The 18,011-nt window shown below is 46.6% G+C and overlaps 1 protein-coding gene across 6 annotated transcripts in view; it reads right to left on the minus strand.

Moving 5' to 3' along the window:
- The window catches only part of PCGF2 (polycomb group ring finger 2), a 42,219-nt gene that overhangs the window by 18,366 nt on the left and 5,842 nt on the right, over positions 1-18,011 (minus strand). For 3 of the 6 annotated variants that reach the window (XM_082195036.1, XM_082195034.1, XM_082195031.1), the window contains one exon: positions 257-399. In XM_082195036.1, the coding sequence (XP_082051162.1) occupies positions 257-368 (112 nt within the window). In that variant the 5' untranslated portion in view covers positions 369-399. Of the gene's footprint in view, positions 1-256; positions 400-2,607; positions 2,999-3,026; positions 3,168-3,532; positions 3,677-18,011 lie in introns of those variants that run through there. The other 3 variants (XM_082195032.1, XM_082195035.1, XM_082195033.1) reach the window with 3 other exon arrangements.

Genomic DNA, 18,011 nt, shown 5'->3' on the forward strand with positions numbered 1-18,011 from the left:
GCTTGATGGTCTCAGGTAATGCCCGTGTCTTGCTACTGCCTGGACTTTTTTGGGGGGGAAGGCCCTGGTGGCAGAGGCAGCCGAGGGGGGGAGCATGGGATTTCACCCAGTCGATAGTGAGGAAAACGCCCTTTTCATATGCTCAAAGGGGGGTGATTATTGTTCTGCATATTTCAACAGCTGAAAAGAGAGCCCAGGGATGAGGCACGTATCCCATTAATCCTCAGGAGTTTCCAGATATGGTTTTTAAACTTACAAGAGTGTAAGCATTCCACAATGGTTGTGGCATCGATGAAGTAGCCTCCGCACAAAGCGCACATCAAGTGAGGGTTCAGCTCTGTGATTTTTATCCTGGTGGTCCTGTGCATTTTGGATCCTGAGAAGCTCAGCAGATCCTCTCTGGAAGAAGAAGAAGAAGGGGGGGAAAGACCCAGGGTAAGTAAGACAACCTCAGTCATGCTGAAAATTTGTGGAAATAGCCAAATATTTCAAACCAGGGTGTCAGAGCAGGCTGCAAGAAACTGTGTGCTTTGAAGTTCTCCTAGGGGCAGTGATGGGCATCAACTGTGCTTTCTTAATGCAGACACCCCGACTCTTACACGGGAAGACACCCGAAGACACCAAAACCTGCATTCCTGTACCCGTGAAAATCTACGAAAGCAAATATATATATATATATATATATATATATATATATATATATATATATAAAATTTTGTGCCCTATACAGGTTATTCAGGTTGCATCATTTATTAAGCTGCCTCTGAAGAATAATAAAGAATTCTGCACATAAAAGACAGAGTCACTGAAACCCAGACCACAGAAAAAGCTTGCGCAGTTCCTCACTCTCTGGTTTTTGGAGACCTCACCCGATATTGCTCATACACTTTCAGAGCAATACCACGCCCTGAAGTGAAAAGAGGGTGTGTGTTTTCAATCTTGACTTGGGATGCTATCTTCTGTACACCTGTATGAATAGTGCTGTCACAGTTTGTACATGAATCTTGGTATACTTGCCTATCAAATGCAGACTGCAAACCATCTGGGGAACGAACAAGCTCTTTCCATATTGTATCCTGAGTAGTGCCATCAGATACAATAGGGATGGGATATAGTAGTCCTTGCAGTCCCCAGAGCTGGGGGGCATGCAAACCACATTACTCACTGAGCTTTTTCAATTCCCAGAGGACCAATACAAAACGTCGGTGTGTATAATGGTGTCATAGAAAGTTATTTTTAAAACCCTACCTTTTCTTCCAAAAAAGGAAGCCCAAGGAATCTAAATAAATCCATAAAATAAAAAAATGCAATGCACAGAATATATAATCTGACAGAATTTTGACTTTTTGGACATTATTCTGTAGCAGACTGCAAACATACACCAATTGCAAGCCCCACATGTGTTCAGGCTAAGTAATATCTCCTGCTAGGAAAGTAGTTTCCCAGATCCACTGGCATGGGGAAGGGGTAGTCTAGGTGACACCAAGTTAAATTAACTTTTGTAAGCATTTGCGAGACTAGGGAAGCCTCTCTCCCTGACTCCAATGCATCATTGAGGTACCAGATGAAGAGTATCATAAAATACTTATTCTAAAGCTGATCTGGCACAATTTTGAAAACAAGGAGATTCTTTTTCTAGAGCGTTGATCACTAGCTAAACTGAATAGGGATGAAAAATCCATCCTTGATGGATTTTTGGTGCTCCATTAACATTAACCCAAGGGCACTAGCTCACTGCTGATATGCAACCAGGTCTTGTGCCACACCTTTTCAAAGACCACCTCTGCATCCGTAAGGGCAAAAAAGTGCACCCCACCCCCAGAAGACCCTGCAACATTGCCAGACACTGTGGCTGCAACTTTGGATTTTGAGCCACGTTTCTTTCCCACATCCAAATATGGTAAAGGTAAAAGGCCCCTGGACGGTTAAGTCCAGTCAAAGGTGACTATGGGGTTGCAGCGCTCATCTTGCTTTCAGGCCAAGGGAGCTGGCATTTGTCCACAGACAGCTTTCCGGGTCAAGTGGCCAGCATGACTAAACTGCTTCTGGTGCAACGGAACACCATGACGGAAACCAGAGCGCAAGGAAGCACCGTTTGCCTTCCCACCACAGCGGTACCTATTTATCTACTTGCACTGGCGTGCTTTCAAATGGCTAGGTTGGCAGGAACTGGGACAGAGCAATAGAAGCTCACCCCGTTGGGATTCAAACCACCGACCTTCCAATCGGCAAGCCCAAGAGGCTCAATGGTTTAGACCATAACGCCACACACGTCCCATATTGAACAGAGGATGGCTTAACATTGGGCCATTTGGTAAATTTGGCTGTCGAGCACAGTAACAATCACATAGCCTTCCATTGTTCCCTGGATTCAGACCAATGCATTCTCCTTCGGCGATCACTCGTAGCCGAATAAGATTGTCTTCCATAAACACGGTTTATATCCCACCCCAGGTCTGCCATTTTGTTTGTTCTTCTGCCGTACTTCTCTTCATATTCTTTCTATCTTTTTTAAAAATGTATTTGAAAAAGAGAGTTGGTTTCCCCCCCCCTCCATACTGACTAAAACAAAACCCTATGGCAAGTCTGAAAGTAATTATACAGAACCCTAGAGCCAGTCCTCTCATTAGTCAGAGTAAGGCAGCTGCCTCGGGCGTCAGGTCCTGGGGGGCAGCAGCAGCACTGCGGCTGTTCTTCTCAGTCCCTACCCTAAGCTGTTCCCCTCTGCTGGAGGACAGGGCTGTTTGTGCCCCCCAGGCTATATTGCCCATCCTAAACAAACCTCCTGCCCCCTCATCTGTGTTGAGGAAATATTCAACTGGCTTCTCTACGTGAAATGGAGGGGGAGAGGGCATCATATTGTCCTTTGCCTCAGGCAGCCAACTGTTTTGGTCCATCCCTGGGCCCAGTCAACACGACATAACGGAATAATTGTACAGAAACAAATAAGGCTTGCAGATCCCCTGAACACAGTCTGCTTGGGGGGCCAGAGAAGGAAGGGCCCCATAAGACTTATGTAGCCTTACCAGATTAACATTTAAGCCTCTGGATAGGGTCTGCCTCCCCTTCTGCCATAACCTTTCTACGGCACCTTGCCATGGCAGGTGCCTTAATAACAACTTCACGTGTGACACCCCCCCCCCCGCTCGTATTGGGGACCCCTTCATGCACCACAAATAGGCACTATTTCTGCAAAACAACAACAACAACAGCAACATTTTCGAAAGCATCCCTCTCGATATTAAAATGCAAAGAAGAAAATAAGTTGTTTTCTCCTTTGTGGCTGATGAAGAAATTTAGCGGCATGTCGGGTGTTTTCAAGGATGGGGAAAAGGGAAAATAGGCCTTTTCTCTCCCCCCCCCCCCGTTTCTTCCAGGAAATGCAGCCTCGTTTTATACAATGAAATGTAGGAAGGGTTTAAAGGAAGGGGGGGAATCCTGTGATTATAGTTCTCCCTCTTTTCCTCTCTACTATATAGGGCTGAATATATACAATAGGAGACATTAGAAGCCACAACCCCTCCTGGCTCACCGAGGCAGCTTTTCTGTTTCCATAGTAACGCCTATACTTGGCAAGAAGCCAGATTATTATTGCAACTACCCAAGGTGGAGGTGGGAAAAAAAGAGGGGAAGGAAGGAGGAGGAAGATGGGGAAAGCAGGCAATGAAAAAAAAAAAAAAGAAATGCCATACCAGCGTGGCATTTGCAAATTGGTTTGAGACCCACATCGTTTCTGGGCCTGGGCAATCCCTACCACCACCCAAAGCAAAGGATAAAATGCCCCGTCAGATCCATGTTATGGAAATCATCCAGATAACTAGTTGAATTTTACATCAGCAATGGTGGCAGAAGTGAAGCCCTATTTCATTTCAAGGCTTTTGGGCTTCCACATGTTTGCTGGTCTCTAACAACTGTCAGGCCCAGGCATACTCCAGAAATATCTGGAGGGTCACAGATTCCTCAGAGCCCAGCTCTTTGCAAAAGGGGCGCACCATTCTCATATTGCTTTAAAAAAATCTTTCCAGGTCTGCTGATGAAAAGCAAAAACAGCTCAGGACAGAAGTCAACCTTTTCTCCCTCTACCTGAGAGGCATAAGAGAAAGGAAAGCTGAATAAGGGATAAGCAGCCCTAACAGATGGGGGAGCAATTATTTTGCTCGCTCTGTCGGTTTCAACAGCAAAAGGTCTGGATATGAAATTCGATGGAGGCGACCGTCTCAGGTTTCATCAAGGAAACCAGCTTGTTAAAAAAAAAGCTTCCTCTCCACACCACTCCTGCTAGGCCTAGTTTTGGGATTCTTTAAACCACCAACAAACAAGCCAGCATTGCCACAAACATAGGCACATATGCTAATTTAGGGGAGAGAGGTGAGGAAAGGAAAGGATGTTTTGAGTCTCTCTCATACATGTGTTTTGCTTTGATTCATTATGATATCGCTTCCATTTTTATTTACTCATCGCCCCCAACCTCATTTGCCCCCTGCAATTTTCTAGGGGCACACAGAGGACATCACTGGGAGACTCTTTATGTGCCTTTTACTTGCCATTCACTTGCTATTGTCATTCACTTAGCTATTAAATTGCCCCTTGCAGCTTCCAGAGGGTGGGGAAACTTAGTATTTGCCACATTTTCACTTTGTGTGGAGAACCTAAGAAAAAGTTACAGATAGGTAGCCGTATTGGTCTGCCAGTCAAAATAAAAAAATTCCTTCCAGTAGCACCTTAAAGACCAACTAAGTTAGTTCTTGGTATGAGCTTTCGTGTGCATGCACACTTCTTCAGATACCCCAGAGTCGGTCATGACTGGACCTAATGGTCAGGGGTCCCTTTACCTTTACCTTTACTCTGATAGAAACATAGTTGAATACCACCCATCGTTTCATGGGAACCTATCAGCCACAAATATACAAGTCCCGAAGACCGGAAGCTGCGATAGCTTAGTCGGCAGACTCCTAATCTCAAGGTCATGGGTTCGAGCCTCACATGGGGCAGAAGATTTCTGCATTGCAGAGGGCTGGACTAGATGACCCTCGTGTCCCCTTCCAACTCTACTGCTTCTCCTGCTTCTAACCCCCCTAAATGTTATTTGCCACACACACATTTTCCATTCCGCAATTTCCTTGGGGGACATAGACACCCCACCTTGCCCATGAGCTCTTCCCCTCCCCGCTTCACATTTTTCTCCCTACCCCCCAGCTTTCCCCTAATTTCACTTAATAGGAACAGCAAAGAAGGAATGGCGGGCTGGCTCCCTCCCTTCACAGCATCAACAAAGTGGCTCTCTCCATTGCATTCTCAGGTGATGTTACATTTCCTGATTGGTGTAAGGCAGCGAGCCAGTTTCTATAGTTACATGGCTGCTCCAGATGGCAGGATGCCAGCACCGGAGAGAAATCCAGCCGATTACATTGCATCTTTGTGGTCCTGAAACGCAATTCCCCTATCTGGTACCCTTGGGAACCCCCCTATTCTCCAGATTGTGTGTCTTTCCCCTTCCCTCCCTCCTCATTTTTATTTTCTGGGAGAGGTCTGCTTTTGCAATCTATTCTCTTCCTGGCTGCCCCCCTCCTCTCCTCCTTCACGGCAAGAAATCCTCTCCTTCCATCTGCAAATGCTGTCAAAGGTAGCAGGCAAGAAAACTGAGAAGGGGCGGTCCGGTTTACTGCAAAGAGTTTTAGTAAAAGCCCATCAGTTCTCGGAACCGTTGACACGCTGGAATTGCAACAAAGAACATGCAATTGCAACAGATGCACTTTAAAGAAAAAATGTACCTGAACATGTGCAGAATGCCACTCTTCATTATCATACCTAGCTCCCCATTATCTCAAATTCAGGGGAAATGGGCTTTAAAGTGAGCCCTGAACATAGAATTGCATTGTTGGAAGGGACCCTGAGAATCACCCCTTGCAATGAAGGAAAATGCAGCTGTCCCTTATGGGAATCAAACCTACAACCTTGGCATTATCAGCACCGTGCTCTAAGGAGTAGGCAAACTAAGACCCGAGGCTGGATCCGGCCCAATTGCCTTCTAAATCCAGCCTGTGGACAATCTGGGAATCAGCATGTTTTTACATGAGTAGAATGTGTGCTTTTATTTAAAATGCACCTCTGGGTTATTTGTGGGGCATAGGAATTCGTTCATTTTTCTTCTCCTTCAAAATATAGTCCGGCCCCCCCACAAGGTCTGAGGGACAGTGGACCGGCCCACGACTGAAAAAGGTTGCTGACCCCTCTCTAACCAACTGAGCTATCCAGCTTACTAGACTCAGAACTTCTATGAGGATATATGAAGTGTTACGTGAGGGATAGTATAGTGGAGGACACATTGTGCTCCTCTGGGGATAGTTTGTCCACCTTTAGTCCCCACCCTCTCCCACCTCTGGCTCCTGGGAGCCGTCAGTACATTTCCGAGCACAATTCAAAGTGTTGGTGCTGACCTTTAAAACCCTAAACGGCCTCGGTCCAGTATACCTGAAGGAGCTTCTCCACCCCCATCGTTCTGCCCGGACACTGAGGTCCAGTGCCGAGGGCCTTCTGGTGGTTCCCTCGTTGCAAGAAGCCAAGTTACAGGGAACCAGGCAGAGGGCCTTCTCGGCAGTGGCACCTGCCCTGTGGAACGCCCTCCCATCAGATGTCAAAGAGAAAAACAACTACAGTGGTACGTCAGGTTAAGAACTTGATTCATTCCGGAGGTCCGTTCCTAACCTGAAACTGTTCTTAACCTGAAGCATCACTTTAGCTAATGGGGCCTCCTGCTGCCGCCGCGCCGCTGGAGCACGATTTCTGTCCTCATCCTGAAGCAAAGTTCTTAACCCGAGGTACTATTTCTGGGTTAGTGGAGTCTGTAACCTGAAGCGTCTGTAGCCTAAAGCATCTGTAACCTGAGGTACCACTCTATCAGACTTTTAGAAGACATCTGAAGGCAGCCCTGTTTAGGGAAGCTTTTAATGTTTAATAGACAATTGTTTTTTAATATTTTGTTGGAAGCCACCCAGAGCGGCTGGGGAAACCCAGCCAGATGGGCGGGGTATAAATAATAAGTTATTATTATTATTATTATTATTATTATTATTATTATTATTTAGCATGCAACAGCAGCCGCACCCAGGGAATGGCTTCGACTAGCCAGCTAAACCAGGTGAGGGTAGCCAATGGGTCCAAAAACCCTTGGTGAGTTAGACTTGCCCTGCATGCGAAGACCTCCATACACACTGCCCAGGCTTGTGCCCTGGGGGGGTCACTTTGCAGCGGTTTGACTTCACCCCCTAAGGCGCACTCCATTGTCTCTCGAGTCCTTTTATTGTTGGGGGGGGCCTCTTTCTCCCAATACATGGGAGAAGGAGGTTTGCGTGTGAAGACTGTTTTTCTCAGCCCTCACACATCTGGATTTAGGGGTCGGGGCTTAAGAGCATGTTGCCTGAGCACCACTCTTTTATTTCTTAAATGGAAATTAAACGCTGGAAAGAAGCCAGCCAGCCTGCCTGCCAGTGCAAGCTAGTTTTAATAAAATCCTCATGCTAGACATCAAGACCTCATTCGGGCTACATGGAAATATCTGTTTCTCTCTCTAAGGACACCCAACAAGTAACATTAATTACGCGTCACATATACATACATATATGCTACAAACCCACATGATACATACTGTATTTTTTGCTCTATAAGACTCACTTTTTCCCTCCTAAAAAGTAAGGGGAAATGTGTGTGCGTCCTATGGAGCGAATGCAGGCTGCGCAGCTATCCCAGAAGCCAGAACAGCAAGAGGGGTCGCTGCTTTCGCTGCGCAGCGATCCCTCTTGTTGTTCTGGCTTCTGAGATTCAGAATATTTTTTTCCTTGTTTTCCTCCTCCAAAAACATGGTGCGTCTTATGGTCTGGTGCGTCCTATGGAGCGAAAAATACGGTGCATGACGTAACTTCTAGTCTATGAGACTTTCCCTACGTTAATTAACTCCCTCAATCAGCTTTTTCGCCCTAGTAAAAAATACATCAGTTTCTGCTCCCCGCAGAACAATCAAATCAAAACAAAGCTCTTCGAATAATGTTTCCTTTCGGTTTGAAGCCCCAACGCCTCCTTTGTTAGGTACATCTACAGTAAAATCCTATGTACAAGAAGCTAGTGTAAAGAAAGACCATGGAAGTTAAGCCAGTCTAAAGTTAAGCCAGATCCAAACTTCAGCAGTGGGGCTGTTGTTCTGCTTAACTCTGGCAGAGGGAAAACAAGACTTTGAAATGGTTAAAGGTAAAGGTAAAGGGACCCCTGACCATTAGGTCCAATCGTGACCGACTCTGGGGTTGCGGCGCTCATCTCGCTTTATTGGCCGAGGGAGCCAGAGTCCAGCTTCCGGGTCATATGGCCAGCATGACTAAGCCGCTTCTGGCAAACCAGAGCAGCGCACAGAAACGCCATTTACCTTCCCGCCGGAGCAGTACCTATTTATCTACTTGCACTTTGATATGCTTTCGAACTGCTAGGTTGGCAGGAGCAGGGACCGAGCAACGGGAGCTCACCCCTTCGCGGGGATTCAAACCGCCGACCTTCTGATCGGCAAGTCCTAGGCTCTGTGGTTTAACCCACAGCGCCACCCGCTCCCTTTTATGAAATGGTTAAAGGTAAAGGTACCCCTGCCCGTACGGGCCAGTCGTGTCCGACTCTAGGGTTGTGCGCCCATCTCACTTAAGAGGCCGGGGGCCCGCGCTGTCCGGAGACACTTCCGGGTCACGTGGCCAGCGTGACGAAGCTGCTCTGGTGAGCCAGCACCAGCGCAGCACACAGAAACACCGTTTACCTTCCCGCTATAAAGCGGTACCTATTTATCTACTTGCACTTAGGGGTGCTTTCGAACTGCTAGGTGGGCAGGAGCTGGGAACGAAAGACGGGAGCTCACCCCGCCGCAGGGATTCAAACCGCCGACCATGCGATCGGCAAGTCCTAGGCACTGAGGTTTTACCCACAGTGCCACCCGCGTCCCTTATGAAATGGTTAAAGGTAAAGGTAAAGGTACCCCTGCCCGAACGGGCCAGTCTTGACAGACTCTGGGGTTTGTGCGCCCATCTCACATCTATAAGCCGGGGGCCAGCGCTGTCCGGAGACACTTCCGGGTCACGTGGCCAGCGTGACAAAGCTGCATCTGGCGAGCCAGCACAGCACACGGAACGCCGTTTACCTTCCCGCTGGTAAGCGGTACCTATTTATCTACTTGCACCCGGGGGTGCTTTCGAACTGCTAGGTTGGCAGGCGCTGGGACCGAGTAGCGGGAGCGCACCCCGCCGCGGGGATTCGAACCGCCGACCTTTCGATCGGCAAGCCCTAGGCGCTGAGGCATTTACCCACAGCGCCACCCGCGTCCCTTTTCCACCCGCGTCCCTTATGTGTTGCCAAATCATGCAACCAAGATGAATGGGTTTAGGATCCAACCTAAATTCTCCCTCTCTTGTCCCTGTCTCCACCACCACCCTTTTTGACATTTAAATCAGCCAGCAATGCAACTGTATCTTTGGGTGTTCCAGGGTTGGAGACTTAACCCTGGTTGAGCCTTGCTGAGTCCGGATCTTGCCATAGCATTGCCCCCATATGTTGAATCAGAATCAGTTTGAGCTGAGGTTTCTCCTAGAATTTGTTCCCCGTGCCAACATTTCAAATACTGTACAATTTGATAGACAAACGCATCTTTTAACATAAGCATAATGAATTCCCTACACTATTCATCACTGGTGTAACAGCCCACACATCTGGAATTAAAGAACACAACTTCTTTAGCAAGGGGAATGGGATTTCCACAAAGTCTAGTGTCCCAGTACAGTGATACCTCAGGTTACGTACGCTTCAGGTTACACACTCTGCTAACCCAGAAATAGTGCTTCAGGTTAAGAACTTTGCTTCAAGATAAGAACAGAAATTGGGCTCCGGCGGCGCGGCAGCAGCAGGAGGCCCATTAGCTAAAGTGGTGCTTCAGGTTAAGAACAGTTTCTGGTTAAGTATGGACCTCTGGAACGAATTAAGTACTTAACCCGAGGTACCACTGTACCTCTCTCTGTAGCGCTGCAAACTTTAACTGGCAAAACAAAGCATTACAAGAGATTTAAATCGTTCAGATTTTAGATAAATGAGAAAAACCAGTAAAAATATTCTGAAGGGGGGAGAATTGTTCAAATCCTTTAGCTTCTTTTGAAAATATTAAATACGGTCTTTCCATCTAGCAATAAGTAGTAGCTTATTTACAGAATTATCAATCCCTCTCACACTTCAGAGAAACACTACAGGTCTCCTCAGGAAGAAACGTATCAAGACTTTTGCAATATGCTTCTTCCTTTAAATGAATTAATGGGAAGCCAGGAGATAAGTCAACTGAAAATCTTTTAATCAATCAACAGCCCTTTTTACAGATTAATCCTGTAAAAGAAATTAATTTCTGTGAAAGCCTCTTTGAAAGATAATTAATTAGCAGATACTAGTGGGTTTTGGAAGAGAAGTCTTTCAACTCTACTCCAGTGACACCCATCTGGTCTTTTCTTTTCACGAACGTTTTCTCTTTGTATGGCACCATGCCCTTTTATTAGCTATCTCTCATTTGATGGCAGCTCTGCAAAATAGCCCGTTTCCACCAATGGGATCTCCTCACCCCAGTCTTTTACAATCCAGCTAGCATTATATATCTTTCAGTTAACGTATCGGTTTAATTTATTTATTAATTTTATGGCAGATTGGGAGAAGTTACAGAAATTTATAGCACGTTGTACGGTGAAAGAAAATTATATGAAAATGATGTACCGGTGGTATTTGACACCTAGTAAGTTAGCAAAAATGTATAGAACAAGCACAAATACCTGCTGGAAACGTAAAGAAAAAGAAGGTACCTTTTATCATATGTGGTGGTCATATAAGGTAATAAAAACTTTATGGAAGATGATATATAATGAAATATGGGGGGAGGGAGTTTTAAATAATGTTTTTTAAAAAAACTGAAGCTTTTTATTATTATTATTATAGGTACCGAGATTCCAAAGGTTCAGAAAAGAATATTTATGCATTTGACAACAGCCGCATGGATGTTACTAGCCCAGAGATGGAAAGAAGGAACCCTTCCAACCAGGGAAGAATGGCAAACCTACTTGATGGACTATGCCAAAATGGCAAAATTAACTGGAAGGCTCAGGAACCAAAAGGACAAGAACTTTAAAAAAGAATGGGAAAAATTTATAATTTATTTAGGAGACCATTGTAAGCAGATGGAAACATTGGCAGGATTTTAACCTCACTTGTAAGCTAACAACGACTATTGATAATTCAGATGGTTAAGAAAATGTGGATAATGAATTGATATGCAATTGTAAATGTTGACATTAGGACCCATGGGGGGAAGTTGTGAGATTCAGGAGTAATCTCTTTATATAGATTTGTAGCAGTTCGAAAGCACATCAAAGTGCAAGTAGATAAATAGGTACCGCACTGGCAGGAAGGTAAACGGCGTTTCCGTGCGCTGCTCTGGTTCACCAGAAGCGGCTTAGTCATGCTGGCCACATGACCCGGAAGCTGTACGCCGGCTTCCTTGGCCAATAAAGCGAGATGAGCGCCGCAACCCCAGAGTCGGCCACGACTGGACCTAATGGTCAGGGGTCCCTTTACCTTTAATTGATTTTGCTATAAGTTTATATCTGTAAAATAAAATAAAAACTATATAAAACTAATGAGCTAAGGGCCAATGGACATGGTGTCTCCCTCCACGCATATTATCCTCACAATAGATTAGATGAGATAGAGGGGGAGCCAAGGTCACCCTGTGACCTTCACGAGTGAGCATGGAAGTGGTCTCATAACCCCTAATCCAAGACTCTCCCCTTCAAAACTGTACCATAAAAAACCACTTAAGGAGCACCAAGAAACCAGGAGACTTGCATACTTCACCAACCTGACCTGCTTCAGTTGAATATTTTAATTTGAGCTACTTACTATCTCCTGGGGAGGTGGGTGGCGCTGTGGGTTAAACCACAGAGCCTAGGACTTGCTAATCAGAAGGTCGGCGGTTCGAATCCCCACAACGGGGTGAGCTCCCGTTGCTCGGTCCCTGCTCCTGCCAACCTAGCAGTTTGAAAGCACACCAGTGCAAGTAAATAAATAGGTACCGCTCCAGCGGGAAGGTAAACAGTGTTTCTGTGCGCTGCTCTGGTTCGCCAGATGCGGCTTAGTCCTGCTGGCCACATGACCTGGAAGCTGTACGCCGGCTCCCTCGGCCAATAAAGTGAAATGAGCGCCGCAACCCCAGAGTCGGTCACGACTGGACCTAATGGTCAGGGGTCCCTTTACCTTTACATTTAACTATCTCCTGAGCTGGAGAAGTTAGGCTCAATGGTGCCAATCAAAATAAGACTTTGTGACAGAGGTGCAAGGCCCCACTCAGAGGAAAGAGAAGCAAGACCTCCCCACCAAAGCAACGCTGCAGGGCTGGCTTATCACATTTTGCAGGAAGTGAAATTACAGCAACGATCATCTAAAGACGAGCTGTGGCCCACAAGACCTTTAAATCCAGAAGTCTAGCATTACCTAACAGTGCAACTAACTGAGTTAAGGAAGATGGACCAAGGGAATACAGCAGGGGTCAGCAGACTTTTTCAGCTGTGGGCCAGTCCACCGTCCCTCAAACTATGTGGTGGGCTGGACTATATATATATATATTTTGGGGGGGGGGGTATGAACGAATTCCTATGCCCCACAAAGAACCCAGAGATGCATTTTAAATAAAAGCACACATTCTACTCATGTCAAAACACCAGGCAGGCCCCACAAATAACCCAGAAATGCCTTTTAAATAAAAGGACACTTTCTACTCATGTAAAAACACACTGATTCTCGGACCGTCCGTGGGCAGCATTGAGAAGGCAAATAGGCCGCATCCGGCCCACGGCCCTTAGGTTGCCTACCCCTGGAACAGAAGAAAGAGGAACGGCTGATATCCTCACCCTAGTTGGCCGCCACCGCTGCCTGCATTGCACCAGCCGATTCTAGGCTAAGTGGAAATAGCTTTATTAACGGAACGCAACCATGGAACCAACCTGATCCTACTTGACACAAAAAAAACCTGAGCATTTCTCAACCTCCCCATTCCTCTCTACAGAGGGATACCTTCCTCCTGCATTCAGGCAATTACAGTAAGCCCACAATTTATGTGCATTTAACTCGCACGTGGGGCAAAATAAAAAATTTTAAAAGGGGTGGGATTCCTGAAAAAGTGACTTGGGCAATCCCACCCGCCTCTGAACCCAATGTGTTTTGACTATACGCAATGTTTGCTTTAGGAGCAATCCCTGGAACGTAACCCCCTGCATAAATTGCAGGATTACTGTGATGCATTTAAGACATGTCTCCGCTGTTATTCCACACAGATGTTGCTGGACTACAACTCCCATCATCCCATGCTGGCTGGAGCTGATGGGAATTGGAGTCCAGCAACATCTGCAGGGCTGAAGACTGCATATCCTGGACCAAGGATGAGACTATATAGGCAATATTTAAGGAAGGGCTAATCTCATTCCAGACAAAAGAGGAGGAAAAAGAAGGAGCTTGGCTGATTTCCCACCCAGTCTATTATTGGGATGTGAAGTTAATTTGTTTCTTCAGACACACACACACACACACACACACACACACGGTTATAAACTACAAGTGATCCTCCCATCTTAATCAAACAGATCCTTTGCACACAGAAAAAATCTGTGGAAAATGGGACTGTGGAAAAGAGACAGACATAAAAAAAATAAATTTATCAGATTGAGGGCTGAGTGGATAATTCCAGAGAACTGATTGCACAGACAATTTCAGATAGGAATATATTTTACAAAAGTGCAGGTGAAAAGCCCAGAGCGTCCTCCCCACCCATTCTGCGGTGCGCAAATTATAAAATAAAATAAAATGAACCACCTTCCCCATTTCCTCAGCCTTCCCGTTTTGTATAGTTTTCAGATGTGCTTCAGCCCACACGACCTTCCAGCATGGAGATGGATAGATCAAACAGTCTTTGGCTAGACATATCAATGACCCGTGAATCAACACGCCTGGGCTGGAAGGCATCCATCCATTGCTGCTCTTTTTCTCCCCAACCTGCTGTTTTACTCTTAGGTCACGAGAGCATCAGGTTCCCCTCCCCTCGCCCAACTTGCTTAGGAACCAGGAAAAATATTTGCACAGATGTGTAGCCAAAACCTCCCAAATTATTGCTTAGGCTTTTGCACATCTCCCAGCGGTGCTTTCGCTTAAAGGCTGAAATCCTATCTGCATACTTACCTGGAGGCAAACCCCATTGAGCTTAAAGGGGTTTTTTCTAACTAGAAGCGCATCAGGCTGGGAACCTGCAGCTAAAGGAACCTTGAAATTTACAGCCTAATCGCATTTCAGTATCTTGGGGACAATTTGTTGAGAAGGGATCTCAGAAGCATTTTTTTCCCTTTGGAAACAAAGGAAATCCAAGTAACAAGGCTGTTTTACAACCCGGACCCAGGGGGTGTGGAGAGATTGTAGCTGCAGCGCAAGAGAAAGGAGTTGGATAGGAAGCTGAGCCGAATGGCCTCTTATGAAACTTGTGACTTGCTTTAACATTTAGAAAGCCAGACGAGCAACAAGCAAGCGTCTTTTCAGGCTAAACTATCATTTTACGCGTAAACCTGAGAACGTGTTCCCATCTTATTTTCTGGCAAGATTCTTTAGTTGAATGGGCTGTGGAGCAGCTGGAAATCAATCGACTTAGTCTCTCTCTCTCTCTCTCTCTCTCTCTCTCTCTCTCTCTCTTATCGGTGATCAAAATGGCCTTTTCTTTTTCACTTTTGGCTAGCTAAGAATCAGGCGACCTCAAGTCACCAAGCCAGCCTTTCACGGACGGTGCAGACGGTCGCGACCCACTCCCGTTTGCAAACCATCTCACGCCCACTTTCCCGGGGAGAAAAGTCCCATCGGAGAGGAGGCAATGGGGTTTGCTTCCCAATAAAATGGGAAGCAATGGTGTGTATCTGAAGAAGTGTGCATGCACACGAAAGCTCATACCAAGAACTAACTTAGTTGGTCTTTAAGGTGCTACTGGAAGGAATTTTTCAATAAAATGGGCAGAGAGATCTCGGCTGCTGCCCCTGCAAAGGGTGGATCTCAACAGGATCTCACTCGCTCAGCAAAACTGATCCTAACAACGCAATTTTACGCACGCTTACCCGCAAGCATGACCTACTGGCCACAATTGGGCTCCGGAGTACAGAGGTTCTACTGCAATTATGTGAATATTTATTTAACAAATCGGGCTCCTTTAAATGGTCCCTTGTACACGTGTTTGGGTAGATGCACCCCTGCGTCTCTTTGGTTTAGGAGTTACATTGCATGGTGGTAAACCCTTAATTGTGCAGCCCGATTAGAGAGATCGCGTGTTGTTTATTTACTTCCGCTCCCCAAATGCTTTAGAGGGAAGGAATTTTGTCAGGAAGAACTGAATAAAGCTTCCTTCCACCTGATGTGCTCCTGACTCCTGCGCAAGTACTGCCGAAAGCGCAGGAGCATCAGCAAGGGAGAGAAACAGGTACAGACTGCCTGAAGAAGAGCTCTGCAGAGCCTGAAAGCTGGCGCGCCTTCTCACAAACCTCGCCTGGGCCGGGACTTCCCTGACAGCTCAGCCAGAGTTATGCACTTTTAAGAAATGCAATCCTGTACAGGCTTAGGGTATACGTAACCGATTGAACTTCATTTTTAAATAGACATGCACACAATTGCTCTAGGAATTCCTCCTGTTCCAATGCGAAAAGTATATGCTTGGGATTATTATTATTATTACATTTATTTACATTTATAACCGGCTTTTCTTGCAAGGCGCTTGCTGCTCCCCCTCCCCATTTTATCTGCACAGCAACTTTGTAAATCGGGTTAAACTGAAAGATTGTGGCAGGTCCAGGGTCACGCAGCGAGCTTCATGGGCGAATAGGGATAGAAACCCGGGTCTCCTGGCTCCTAACCGCTCCACCATACTGGCTTCCCCCTACCCCCAGGTAGGGGCTTTTGCTGCATATCTGTTACCCCCAAATCAACTCTTATTGAACTCAGTGGGGCTTACTTCTGAGCAAGCCTGCTTAGGTTTCCGCTTAACGTCCCATTCAACAGACTTGGATTTTCTTCCGATTTACAGAAGATCAAGCTCTCTCCTTTGAAATCAAAGGGACTTTTCAACGTGAAATACCGCCGGGCAGCCCCGTTCACCTATTTTGCATTAAATTATTTAGCTCCTGAAACAGGCAAACGGCTCAAGATTAGAAACCAAGAAGACCAAAATCCTACACAGGCAAAAATAAAAAATAAAATAGGTGCGTGTGTAGGGGAAAACCAATACATGTTTGCAAACAGGCCACCATCGCAGATTTTATGCTCCCCAGAGGACAGGAGCAATGGAGGTGTGGAAATAAGGTGAACCCTTTGGGGTCACCAGTGGTCAATTTTCGTTTAAAAAACGGCTTCCCTCCTCACCCCCTTCCGCCCCCAAAAGTGCTCAAGATTCCCCAAAGTTGGATCGTCCGTTTTGGGTCCAATCCTAATTCTTGATCCGCTACGATCAAGGAAGGTCTGGTTACACGGGCCCTGGAAGGAAAGGCCTTCTGCACGCGCTCAGACGCACTCTCTACTCTACTAAAACCACTCCCTATGAAAACGAAACTCAGCGCTTCGAGAAAATATCCAGCGGTGGCACCAGACAAAATAGTGGGTGCTGGGGATCGGAGGGGGCGCAGAGATGGGCAGAGGGAGTTTCTCTAGGCCCCTTCGAGCTACTGATGTTCCCATTCTACACCTCATTGGGGAGAAGGAGGTCCTATTTATGATGACGGCGTTTACATACAAATAAACCATGCTTCATATTTTAAATTTCCAGTTAATGCTGGGGTCACTCAAAACCTGGATCTCTTCTAATTGGAGTGGTCCGGGGGGGCGTCCTTGCATCCCCTTGCCTCCCCCGCCCCAATGAATCGAAAACTCATCTGATAAAGGAACTACTTTAAGATAGTTCCCTTTATCATTGCACCGCTAGGGACTGGAAACGTCTGCCCCCACCCCGCCAGATATTGGACCCCCAGCTCTCAGCATCCCCAACCAAGCGCGGCCAATGGGCAAGGATGATGGTTGCAATCCAACATCATCTAGGAAGATTGTCATCTTGTAACATTGCAGAAGCTGAAGAGATCTGGGTCCGGTCAGCTCCACAGCCAAGCTATACATTCAACGAATACATTTGCAGAATCTAGAAGCTGCAGACAGATCGTGCCTTCCTGCAGTTGTTAAAGGAGCAAGACCCTTAAAAGGGGCTCCATTTGGGCATTTATTTATTTGCTTAAAAAAGGACAGGATCGGTCGGAAAAGGCTGCCAGACAGCGCGCAGCTGTGGATCCCGAAGCACAGGAGCCGACTTCAACCCCCACAATAAAATATCTGAAGGGGCCGAGCTCCCACAAAGTTGATGGGCATCCCCATTCAAACGGGGTGTGTGCATTGCATCATGTGATCCATTATGCGGCGCGGGGCTTACCTGGGCGCCCGCAATATTTTATTCAGGTTGGCACCCCCGCTCCGAAGCACGTGCCCCTGAGTTTAAAGAAAGTGGGGTTTTGCTCTGAAAGGCAACCTTCGGATAAAATAAATAGCAAGGATTTCTCCCGGGCGGGAGGCAGCCTCCTTCTCTAAGCCTGCAAACTTTGGAAAGCCTGTTTTGCTCGATGCAACCAACCAGGAAGTGAGGAAACGGAGGGATCTTCGGAAAAACAGCGCAGCGCAGCGCTGGAGGCGGAGCAGATCCTACGAAGGTCTATTTCAAAGGGAGGGGCAGCAATGGGGCTTCCCCGCATGTAAGTGTGCAAGAGACTGCAACCAGCCCTGGCTGCAATCCGGGTTGTTGCGCTCCCATCCTATGCAAAGAGTGCCTGAACTCATTCCGGCTTACCTCTGAGTAGAGAGGCATAGGATTGCGCTGCGCAACAGCGGCTTCAAGATGTCCTACCCATGCA

Source organism: Podarcis vaucheri (genome assembly GCF_965113315.1).
Source record: "Podarcis vaucheri genome assembly, chromosome: 13".
Lineage (NCBI taxonomy): Eukaryota > Metazoa > Chordata > Lepidosauria > Squamata > Lacertidae > Podarcis > Podarcis vaucheri.